Source organism: Melanerpes formicivorus, unplaced genomic scaffold, assembly GCF_026170545.1.
Source record: "Melanerpes formicivorus ecotype bairdi unplaced genomic scaffold, bMelFor1.0.p_v2 SCAF_42, whole genome shotgun sequence".
NCBI classification, from domain to species: domain Eukaryota; kingdom Metazoa; phylum Chordata; class Aves; order Piciformes; family Picidae; genus Melanerpes; species Melanerpes formicivorus.
In genome coordinates, this window is record NW_027142394.1 from 1,191,164 (window position 1) to 1,203,630 (window position 12,467).

A 12,467-nucleotide genomic window follows, 5' to 3' on the forward strand; every position below is an offset into this window, starting at 1 on the left:
AGGCAGTGATAGGACTAGGGGGAATGGAATGAAGCTGGAGATGGGGAGATTCAGGCTGGAGGGGAGGAGGAAGTTCTTCCCCATGAGAGTGGTGAAGCCCTGGAATGGGTTGTCCAGGGAGGTGGTTGAGGCCCTGTCCCTGGAGGTGTTTAAGCCCAGGCTGGATGAGGCTCTGGGCAGGCTGATCTAGTGTGGGGTGTCCCTGCCCATGGCAGGGGGGTTGGAACTGGATGATCCTTGTGGTCCCTTCCAACCCTGACTGATTCTATGATTCTGATTCTCTCTGACACCTTTTAATAAAAAACAGGGGGAGAATTGGGCAGCTGTTTGTGGTTTGGTTTTCTTAGTTATCAGATTCTATTAAAAACCTTCTTACATGTCATCAACAGGGGTTTTCTTTTTGCTTTTTGCCTTTTTTCTCTTTTCTTTCCCTTTTTTCTTTTTTTCCCCTCTTTTTCTCCTTTTTTCTTTCTCCTCTTTTTTCCTTTTAACTTTTTCTCACCCCCTTCCCCCCCCCCCCCCCCCCCCCCCTTTTAAAATAAGTACCAATGTGTCACCCAAATGAGTGGAACGTTGGCACCATTGTGCCCAGAGAAACTTCCATACTGGGAGGAACAGGCAGTCATAGTCTGGAATATTGCATAAAAGGAGACTTTGGAGGAAAGGTGGTGGTTGCAGGTGCATCTGAGGTGGTGAAAGCATCAGCCTGTGAAGGGTACCACGCAGCAGCCTCGTGACGTGGTGCCCGCAGGCTAAGAGCTCAGCAGCCCGAAGCAGGTGGCTGCAAAGGTGGCCTCAGTGAGACCCTGCAAGAGAACAACTGGCAGGACATCTAAGACAGGACATTTCAAGATCAGACTGGATGCAGCCCTGGGCAGCCTGCTTTAGCTGGAGGTGTCACTGCTGACTGCAGGGGGGTTGGACAAGTTGACCTTTGAGGGTCCCTTCACCACCCAGTGTGATCTGTGACTGTGCCACTGACTTAACGCCGGCTGTCAAGAGCAATGCCGCTGATGGCACAAGCCAACAAACGGCTGCCCACCTCACACCTACTTCTTCTGCCCCAGAGTGAGGTTGGCAGCCCTTTGTTGTTTGTTTTAAATGAGGGAAATGAACAGCATTGAAAACAACAGGGCTGACACCCAGCAGGGTGAGGGCTTGGGAAGGTGAAGCTGCCAACTCCTGGGTCAAGAGAGGAGGAGGCACCTATTGGCTGTTAGGTAGAAGGTAACACAACCAGCTGCTGTTCTTTGCTGGATATACTCAGGCTGAGCTGGTGATAGGTTAAAGTCTGACCAACAGCCTCTCTCCAAAGCAGGGCAAAGTTTAACAAGGACAGTGCTGAAGGAAGACCAGCAACGTGCAGCACACCAGAGAGGTCCCGGCCTGGTGTCTGCTGCCTTTAACTGGCTCCACCACGCTCCGCCTGCCAGAGTGGCCACCACTCCACGAGCTAACCCCAACCTCTCTGCTTGGCTTAAACCAGACCCTCAGTATTTTAAACAGAGTTTATTGTATTTAATACATTATAAAATTTGAAAAAAAAACCTTGTAGGAAAGCAGCAGATTCAAACCAGAGCATCTCTACCAAATGTTAATGGTTCTGGCCCCCTTGGAAAACAAACCACAACAAACCAAAAACCCAAACACAAAACAACAACTCCAATAAAACCAAAGCAAAACAAACAAACAAACAAACAAAAAACCACCCCCAGAATGAAGAAAATGAAAGGCAAGAAGACAAAAGGCAAGAAGACAAAGAAAACAAAAGGCAAGAAAACAAAAGGCAAGAAGACATAGAAAGCAAAAGGCAAGAAAACAAAAGGCAAGAAAACAAAAGTCAAGAAAACAAAAGCCCAAGAAATCAAACCCCAAAGAAAACAAAAAAGACCCCAAGAAAAGAAAACCCCAAGAAAATAAAAACCCCAAGAAAATAAGAAGGAAAACAAAACCCCAAGACAACAACAAAAAAATATGAAGGAAACAAAGAAACCAAACCCAAGAAAACCCCAAGAAAGCAACAAGCCATGAAAACAAAACACCCAATACAACAAAAAACCCTATGAAAACCAAACCTCAAGAAACCAAAAGCCAAGGAAACCAAAAGCCAAGGAAACAAAAAGCCAAGGAAACAAAAAGCCAAGGAAACAAAAAACCCAAGACAACAAAAAAATGAAGACAACAAAAAAAACCAAGACAACAAAAAGCCAAGAAAACAAAACCCCAAGAAAGTAAAAAACCCCAAGAAAACAAAAACCCAGGAAAACAAAAAGCCATGTAAACAAAACGCCAAGCAAACAAGAAGCTAAGAAAACAAAAAGCCAAGAAAACAAAAGGGCAAGATAACAAAACCCCCAAGAAAAGTAGAAACCAAAAAAGCCAAGAAAACAAACAAACAAAACCTCAGAAAACAAAACCCAAGAAAACAAAAGCCTCAAGAAAACAAAAAGGGGGAAAAAGAAACAAAATCAAGGAAACAAAACCCAAGGGAAAAAGGAAAGGAAAAGGAAAGGAAAAGGAAAAGGAAACGGAAACGGAAAGGAAAGGAAAGGAAAGGGAAGAGAAGAGAAGAGAAGAGAAGAGAAGAGAAGAGAAGAGAAGAGAAGAGAAGAGAAGAGAAGAGAAGAGAAGAGAAGAGAAGAGAAGAGAAGAGAAGAGAAGAGAAGAGAAGAGAAGAGAAGAGAAGAGAGAAGAGAAGAAGAAAAGAAAAGAAAAGAAAAGAAAAAAGAAAAGAAAAGAAAAGAAAAGAAAAGAAAAGAAAAGAAAAGAAAAGAAAAGAAAAGAAAAGAAAAGAAAAGAAAAGAAAAGAAAAGAAAAGAAAAGAAAAGAAAAGAAAAGAAGAAAAAAGAAAAGAAAAGAAAAGAAAAGAAAAGAAAAGAAAAGAAAAGAAAAGAAAAGAAAAGAAAAGAAAAGAAAAGAAAAGAAAAGAAAAGAAAAGAAAAGAAAAGAAAAGAAAGAAAAGAAAGAAAAGAAAAGAAAAGAAAAGAAAAGAAAAGAAAAGAAAAGAAAAGAAAAGAAAAGAAAAGAAAAGAAAAGAAAAAAGAAAAGAAAAGAAAAGAAAAGAGAAAAGAAAAGAGCATCATAGAATTGTTAGGGTTGGAAGGTAGGAAGAAATTCTTCAGAGAGATTGGCCATTGGAATGTGCTGCCCAGGGAGGTGGTGGAGTCACCATCACTGGAGGTGTTTAGGAGGAGACTGGATGAGGCACTTGGTGCCATGGCTTGGTTGATTAGAAGGTATTGGGTGATAGGTTGGATTTAGAACTATAGAATGATAGAATTGTTTAGGTTGGAAGAGAACTCAAGGATCAGCCAGTTCCAACCCCCCTGCCATGGGCAGGGACACCTCACACTACAGCAGGCTGCTCACAGCCACATCCAGCCTGGCCTTCAAACCCTCCAGGGATGAGGCTTCCACCACCTCCCTGGGCAACCTGTGCCAGAAAACAAGATAGCAAAAATTAAACCCCAAGAAAACAAAAACCCCCAAGGTAATAGAAAATGGGAGAAAAAGAAAAACCCAAGACAAGAAAAAACCCAAGGGACAAAAAGAACTAAGGAAACTAAAAAAGCCCAAGAAAACAAAAGCCCAAGAAAACAAAACCCTTCGGAAAACAGAAAGTGATGAAAACCAAAACCCAAGACAACAAAAAAACCAAGACAAAAGAAAACCTAAGAAAACAAACCCCCATGAAAACAAACCCCCAAGGAAACAAAACCCCCAAGCTGCCAGAAAAGGAAGGAAACAAAACCGCAAGACAACAAAAAAAATCCAAGGAAAAAAAACCGCCAAGAAAACAACAAAAAAACCTAAGGAAATGAAACTAAAACCAAACCCTTCAGAAAACAGAAAATGAAGAAAACCAAAACCCAAGACAACAAAAAAACCAAGACAAAAGAACACCTGAGGAAACAAAACACCCAAGGAAACAAAACCCCCAAGGAAACAAAACCCCCAGAAAACAAACCCCCAAGGCAACGAACCCCCAAGGAAACAAAACCCCCCAAGATAACAGAAAAGGAAGAAAACAACCCCCCAAGACAACAACAACAAAGAAACCCCCCAAGCAAACCAACCCCCCAAGCAAACCAACCCCCCAAGCAAACCAACCCAAAGCTCATCCAACAGAGAAGTTAACCTTTCACATCTGTGAGGGCAGACAAAAAGTGTGCGACTTGTGTACAGGCTACAGCTCAGATTCGGTGGCCTTCGCGTTCCGACGCGGTGGATGGTGGTGGCCTCCTGGGCATCCACCTCTAGAGCAAGACAGGACACAAACCTCCCTAGGCAGAGTGAGGTGAGGTGAGTGCACACAGCAAAAAAGTGGATAGCTGCTCTGGCAACGGGTTGACCTCTGCTCTTGGGCATCTCCCCCTCACCCCACACATTGAATGGTAGTGGTTTTGTACACCCTTAAGTGTGCCCCAGGAAGGGCTTAGGACACTTCATGGCCATCTCAGCACCAACCTCACCTCCCACTTTGTTGTTGCTGCATCCCCTACCCTTTGCCATGCACATACATATATATATATATGTACAGACATACATACACATACCTAGCTTTTAGATCTGGCTCTCTTGCGTTTGCTTTGACAACCTTGAGGTCATTATTATTATTCTTTTATTATCATTATTATCATCATCATCATCATCACTATCACTGCTCCAAATGTCCCCACAGGAATTGAGGTGTGGTCTCTAGATTTGATAGAAATGTGTCTTTTATTCAATGGGTTTGTTTTTTTCATTCCAGGACTTGTTGGGAGTCCAAACTGTAACACGAAAGGTGTTTCCCCCACCCCACCCTTTTGTTTTGCCTTTGTTTGTTGGTTATTTTTCTTTCCATTTTTTTCCCCCTCCCCTCCCCCCCCCCCCCATCCTCTCTTTTCCATTTTTGTTTGTTTGTTTTGTTTTGTGTGGCATTTTCTCTCTTTTTGCATAAAGAAAAGTGTCCATTTCAGTCCAGAGGCTCTTGCTTTATCCGAATGACGGAGGGTGCGCGAGATGTCCTTCTGAGTTCTCGCCTCAGTACATATTCACTGAATTGGGAAGAGTCCACCCCACCTCCACAGGAGCCAACAATCTCAAACCCTCTTTGCTGTAACCTCTCAAGTACCTGCAAGGAAAAAAAAAGAAAGAGGAAACAAGCACTCAAGAATCAGTAACCAAACAACTTCCCCTCCTGAGGGTGTTGGCTGCTGCGCCAGGGGAGGTTTAGGCTGGAGGTGAGGAAGAAGTTCTTCCCAGCAAGAGAGATTGGCCATTGGGATGTGCTGCCCAGGGAGGTGGTGGAGTCACCCATCACTGGAGGTGTTTAGGAAGAGACTGGATGGGGTGCTTGGTGCCATGGTTTAGTTGATCAGATGGTGTTGGGTGATAGGTTGGACTTGATGATCTCAAAGGTCTTTTCCAAAGGTATTCTGTTCTGTTCTGTTCTATTCTATTCTATTCTATTCTATTCTATTCTATTCTATTCTGTCCTGTCCTATCCTATCCCATCCCATCCCATCCCATCCCATCCCATCCCATCCTATCCTATCCTATCCTATCCTATCCTATCCTATCCTATCCTATCCTATCCTATCCTATCCTATCCTATCCTATCCTATCCTATCCTCACAGAATCACCAAATTACCAAGGTTGGAAGAGACCTCGAGGATCATCAAGTCCAACCTGTCACCACAGACCTCATGACTAAACCATGGCACCAAGTGCCACATCCAATCCCCTCTTGAACACCTCCAGGGATGGGGACTCCACCACCTCCCTGGGCAGCACATTCCAATGGCTAACAACTCTCTCTGGGAAGAACTTTCTCCTCACCTCGAGTCTAAACTTCCCCTGGCACAGCTTGAGACTGTGTCCTCTTGACAAGAAGAGACCGACCCCTTCCTGGCTACAACCGCCCCTCAGGTAGTTGTAGAGAGCAAGAAGGTCTCCCCTGAGCTTCCTCTTCTCCAGGCTAAACAATCCCAGCTCCCTCAGCCTCTCCTCATAGGGCTAGTGCTCAAGGTGTTCAAGAAAGGCTTGGATGTGGCACTTGGAGCCATGGTTTAGTTGTCAGGAGGTGTCAGGTGTTAGGTCATAGGTTGGACTTGATCTCTGAGGTCTTTTCCAACCTGGTTGGCCCTGTGACTCTGTGAAGAAGGCCAGCTGAGGGGTGCCTGGCCAGCAGGCCCCCTTGCCCAGAGCTGCCGGGTGCCGCCCTACCTGCACGGAGTTGAGGTGGCAGTAGCCATTGAGTGGGAAGCGGATGACGTGCGTGGAGTCGTGGTTCCAGCCGGCGTTGACCGAGTTGCACATCACGTCCCCGATCTCCGGGAACACCTCCTCGATCAAGGACTTGTCACCGCTCAGGGTGATCCTCTCGCCCAGGTCCGGGGCGACCCGCACCACCAGGCACTCGCACGACTTGGAGAAGCGGCCACTCTCCCGGTCCTGTTTCCACCGCTCCATCTCTCCTAGCATGGGCTGAAGCTGGAAGTACTTCGCTTCTTCATATAGCAAACTGTAGTCCTGAAAGACACATCCATTACTGTGCACAGTGCAGAAAGAATCACACAGTGGGCAGGGTTGGAAGGGACCTCAAGCATCAGCCAGTTCCAACCCCCCTGCCATGGGCAGGGACACCTCACACTACAGCAGGTTGCTCACAGCCACATCCAGCCTGGCTGCAAACACCTCCAGGCATGAGGCTTCCACCACCTCCCTGGGCAACCTGTGCCAGGCTCTCACCACCCTCATGGGGAACAACTTCTTCCTAATATTCAATCTGAATCTACCCACTTCCAGTTTTGCTCCACTGCCCCCAGTCCTATCACTCCCTGACACCCTCAAAAGTCCCTCCCCAGGTTTCTTGTAGCCCCCTGCAGATCCTGGAAGGCCACAATAAGATCTCCTGGGAGCCTTCTCTTTTGCAAACTGAACAGCCCCAACTCTCTCAGCCTGTCCTCATAGCAGAGCAGCTCCAGCCCTCTGCTCATCCTCATGGCCCTTCTCCGGACACATTCCAGCACCTCCAGATCTTTCCTGTAACAGAGGCTCCAGAACTGGACACAGTGCTCCAGGTGGGGTCTCACCAGAGGCACTGCTCAAGCACAGCCTAATGCAGCTGGGTACTCAGGCTCACATCCCTCCATCTCTGCAACCCTTCAGCCACAGTTCCCAATTGCTGTGGAGGAAGGTGTCATAAACTAGCAGTGCAAGCAGCAACCAACCATCAGCCACATCAAGCAGGTTCATGAGGGGAGGGGGAGGCTGTGCTTGCTCCACACCTTCCTGCTTTGGAGGTTAAAATCCCACTTACCCCCATATTTCCTCCCCATAGTGATGTCACCTAAATAATGACCTCACTGAACAGATGGAGCAGAATTCAATCAGGGTTCAGAAAATTCATCACTAGGATCCCTCACCTCACAGCAAGGCCAGCAGGCATTGTAACAGGTAGAAGCATGCAAATGAGGGAGCCTGAGACGGTTCTAAGTGTGAAATGATTCTGATATTTGCATAATGAATTGCAGATTTGGCTGCATGTTGAAAATGAAGGATTTTCTAATACCTCCCCACTTGCCAACACTGCTGTTTACAACATTGTCTCCCATGCCAGAGCAGGGAGAGCTCAGGTTAAGCACAGCCAGCACTGAGGTGACTTAAAAGTGATCACAGAATCACAGAATCACCAAGGTTGGAAGAGACCTCAAAGATCCTTAAGTCCAACCTGTCACCACAGACCTCATGACTAAACCATGCCACCAAGTGCCACACCCAGGCTCTTCCTAAACACCTCCAGGGATGGGGACTCCACCACCTCCCTGGGCAGCACATTCCAATGGCTAACAACTCCCTCTGGGAAGAACTTTCTCCTCACCTCTAGCCTAAACTTCCCCTGGCACAGCTTGAGACTGTGTCCTCTTGTTCTGGTGCTGCTTGCCTGGGAGAAGAGACCAACCCCCACCTGGCTACAACCTCCCTTCAGGGAGTTGTAGAGTGCAAGAAGGTCTCCCCTGAGCCTCCTCTTCTCCAGGCTAAGCAACCCCAGCTCCCTCAGCCTCTCCTCACAGGGCTGTGCTCCAGACCCCTCTCCAGCTTTGTTGCCCTTCTCTGGACACCTTCAAGTCTCTCAATGTCCTTCTTAAACTGAGGGGCCCAGAACTGGACACAGGACTCAAGGTGTGGCCTAACCAGTGTTGAGCACAGGGCACAATGACCTCCCTGCTCCTGCTGGCCACACTGTTCCTGATGCAGGCCAGGATGCCATTGGCCTTCTTGGCCACCTGGGCACACTGCTGGGCAGCTGTCAGTCAGCAACCCCAGGTCCCTTTCTGTTTGGCAGATGATCTGGACTCTCTCTATTGCCATTCTTTAAATAAGAGAAAAATAACTTTAATACCATCCAGAAGCAGGCTCTTTAATAAAATGTAAGTAATAAATGTGGAACTGTTCATAGACTCATAGAATGGTTTGAGTTGGAAGGCACTTTAGAGATCACCCAGTTCCAACCCCCTGCCATGGGCAGGGACACCTCCCACTAGACCTGATTGCTCATGGCCTTGTCCAGCTCGGCCTTGAACACCTCCATGACCTCCCTGGGCAACCTGTTCCAGTGTCTCACCACTCTGAGTGTACAGAATTTCTGCATGGGTGGTGAGACATCCCTGACTTCCCCAGCACTCCCCAAGCAAGCTTGCAATGTGCACTCAGGAGTCAAGGGCACAAAATACTCTACGGCTTAGTGCCCAAACATCACCACCTGTGCAGTTTGTTTTCTCAGCACTGTGACTGCCACCACCATCCTCTCAATTTCAGCAGGGGAGTGGAAGCTGGAGTTGCTGTGATCAGAGGGGAAGCATAAAAGTGGCTGAGAGGAGAAGCAATCATCAGGAGTCAGTTCCAGCTTGTAGCATCCTTTCTGCCTCCAGCAGTGTCCTACAGGATTTAACTTCCCCAGGTCAAACGTGGCAAGGCAGCTCCATTATGTTCTAACCAGGAGGGGAAAGTTCAATATTGATGCCACTCTAGGAAAGGTTGACAGATGCCACCTTAGCAATCCCATGCTTCCTTTTGTCATGCACTAAAACCAAGCACCATCCTCTACAAGTCCATCCCCACCCTCCGCATCTGCTCTGCTCCGCCTGGGTGCCAGGCGCTTATGGGAGCCAGGCACACTCACAGCACCCAAGCCCATAGAAATCTCACCTTGAAATCATCAGGAATGAGGAGTTTGGACGTCCTTAAGAAATTCAAGATGTATCTGAACATCTGCCCATCTCTGTCGATGAAATAATGCTGCTTGAGGCTGTCGAGGACGATGGGCTCCGTGCCGTCGAAGAGCCGGCCGATCCTGGGGAGGAAACGAGAGGTGAGCGCCAGGGTCACACCAAGCCCGGCTCAGCAGCTGCTCTGACAGCCCCGTGCTGCACAATCCCCTCGAGCCCACCTCACCAAAGCAGCCCTGTGACTCCACCTGAGCAGCTTCTCCCCCTCTACTCCGCTCTGGTGAGACCCCACCTGCAGCACTGCGTCCAGTTCTGGAGCCTCTATTACAGGAAGGATCTGGAGGTGCTGGAAGGTGTCCAGAGAAGGGCCAAGAGGATGAGCAGAGAATCACAGAATCATAAAATCAGTAAGGTTGGAAAAGTCCTCAGAGATCATCAAGTCCAACCTGTCACCCAACACCTCATGACTACTAAACCATGGCACCAAGTGCCACATCCAATCCCCTCTTGAACACCTCCAGGGATGGTGACTACACCATCAGAGGGCTGGAACTCCTCTGTTATGAGGACAGACTGAGAGAGTTGGGGCTGTTCAGTCTGGAGAAGAGAAGGCTCTGAGGAGACCTTATTCCAGTATTCTGAAAGGGGCTACAAGAATGCTGGGGAGGGACTTTTGAGGGTGTCAGGGAGTGATAGGACTCGGGGGAGTGAAGCAAAACTGGAAGTGGGTAGATTCAAGTTGAATATTAAGGAGAAGTTCTTCCCCATGAGGGTGGTGAGAGACAGAACAGGTTGCTCAGGGAGGTGGTGGAAGCCTCATCCCTGGAGGTTTTCAAGTTCTTCACCATGAGAGTGGCTCTCAGCCTGTTCCAATGCCTGAGAATCCTTTCTGTGAAGAAATTCTTTCTAACATCCCACCTGAACTTAGAGCAGCCTTCCCACTGTTTGAAGTGGGCTACAGGAGAGCTAGAGAGGGACTTCTGACAAAGGCATGGAGTGACAGGACCAGGGGTAATGGCTTTAGACTGGGAGAAGTTGGACATTGGGAAGCAATCCTTCCCCATGAGGGGGGTGAGGCACTGGAACAGGTTGCTCAAAAAGTTGTGGAGTCTCCAAGCCTGGAAATGTTGAAAGCCAAGTTGGAGGGACCCTTGAACAAGCTAATGTAGTAGGTGTCCCTCATCATGGACAAAGGGTTGAAATTGGATGATCTTTAGAGGTCCCTTCCAACCATGTCCAGTTCTGGGCCCCTCAATTTAAGAAGGACATGAGAGACTTGAAGATGTCCAGAGAAGGGCAAGGAGGCTGGGGAGAGGTCTGGAGCACAGCTCTGTGAGGAGAGGCTGAGGGAGCTGGGGTTGCTTAGCCTGGAGAAGAGGAGGCTCAGGGGAGACCTTCTTGCTCTCTACAACTACCTGAAGGGAGGTTATAGCCAGGAGGGGGGTAGTCTCTTCTTCCAGGCAACTTGTGGCACCAGAACAAGAGGACACAGTCTCAAGCTGTGCCAGGGGAAGCTTAGGCTGGATGTGAGGAGAAAGTTCTTCCCAGAGAGAGTTGTTAGCCATTGGGAATGTGCTGCCTGGGGAGGTGGTGGAGTCACTGACCCTGAAGGTGTTCAAGAGGGGATTGGATGTGGCACTTGGTGCCATGGTTTAGTAGTCAGGAGGTGTTGGGTGACAGGTTGGACTTGATGATCTCTGAGGTCTTTTTCCAACCTTACTGATTCTATGAGTCTATGATTCTAACTCAGACCATTCTGTGATTCAAGGGAAATGCATTTTCCAAGGCCACCCCTTGGCACCAACTCAGGTTTTCCTCCTCAGGTACTTGTTGCTGCCTGCCCTGTCACAGGCCACGTAACACAGGTTCCTGCTCACTAGGTGGAATGAGCAACACTTATGTCTAGTAGGGATGCACTCAGCAATTTAGAATTCATTCCCCCCCCCCCCCCCCCTTCTCTTCTTAAGCATGCCATCTAAGAATCTGCCATGGAATTCACACACAAAACAGGGGAGATTTGGCTGAGTCAGTCATTACTGCACTGGAGAGTGGTAATTGGTTTCTGCAGCGTTTTCTTAGCTCTAAATTACTGCCATAATTACATATTTTAAACCTCTAGGGCTTTTTGTCTTCATTTTATTAATTGTTTAGGAGAAGAACAAGATAATATCAGAGGATGGAGCCTCCTGACAAAACCATAATGCTGACATGAGTGCAGAAGCATCAGGAGAGCTACCTGGGACCTGGAAGGCTGTGGGTTTGGGCTGGAAGAGTTAACAGAATGTGCTGCCTTGGCATTAAAACCCAAGGAACTGCAGAGCCCCAGTTGCTCTGCCTCCCCTCCCCAGGATCACCTTGCACTACACAGCAGCACTTCACAGTATCACAGTATCATAGTATCAGTCAGGGTTGGAAGGGACCACAAGGATCATCTAGTTCCAACCCCCCTGCCATGGGCAGGGACACCCCACACTAGATCAGCCTGGCCTGAGCCTCATCCAGCCTGGGCTTAAACACCTCCAGGGACAGGGCCCCCAACCACCTCCCTGGACAACCCCATCCCAGGGCTTCACCACTCTCATGGGGAAGAACTTCCTCCTCCCCTCCAGCCTGAATCTCCCCACCTCCCAGTTTCATTCCATTCCCCCTAGTCCTATCACTGCCTGAGATCCTGAGCAGTCCCCTCCCCAGCCTTCTTGGAGCCCCCTTCAGATCCTGGAAGGCCACAATGAGGTCACCTGGGAGCCTTCTCTTCTCCAGACTGAACAGCCCCAACTCCTTCAGTCTGTCCTCACAGGAGAGGTGCTCCAGCCCTCTGATCATCCTCCTGGCCCTTCTCTGGACACCTTCCAGCACCTCCAGATCCCTCTTGCAATAGGGGCTCCAGAACTGGAGGCAGGACTCCAGGTGGGGTCTCCCCAGAGCTGAGCAGAGGGGGAGGATCACCTCCCTTGCCCTGCTGGCCACACTTCTCCTGCTGCAGGCCCAGGCTCTGATTGGCTCTGCGGGCTGCAAGTGCACACTGAGAGCTCCTGGTGAGCTTTTTTGTCCACCAGGCTCTCTCTCCTCCGGGGCTACTTTCCAGCCAGTCACTGCCCAGCCTGGATTTGACTTCCACACGTTTAAAGAGCTTTGGAAGAGCAGACCCCCAGCAGAGAGGCTTCTGTAAACAAAATTAAAACCTTTCTCATGTTTAGAAGGGGGTAAAAATACCATACAAAGAAAAAGATTCCACCTTCCTCCACATGGCC

At 48.5% G+C, this 12,467-nt stretch overlaps 1 protein-coding gene across 1 annotated transcript in view; it reads right to left on the reverse strand.

Moving 5' to 3' along the window:
• Positions 1-1,494: 1,494 nt before the first annotated feature.
• KCTD1 (potassium channel tetramerization domain containing 1) overlaps positions 1,495-12,467 on the reverse strand; it is a 113,252-nt gene continuing 102,279 nt past the window's right edge. The window contains 3 exon segments of the mRNA XM_068158740.1: positions 1,495-5,116; positions 6,212-6,517; positions 9,197-9,341. Coding sequence (XP_068014841.1) covers positions 4,958-5,116; positions 6,212-6,517; positions 9,197-9,341 — 610 coding nt within the window. The 3' untranslated portion in view covers positions 1,495-4,957.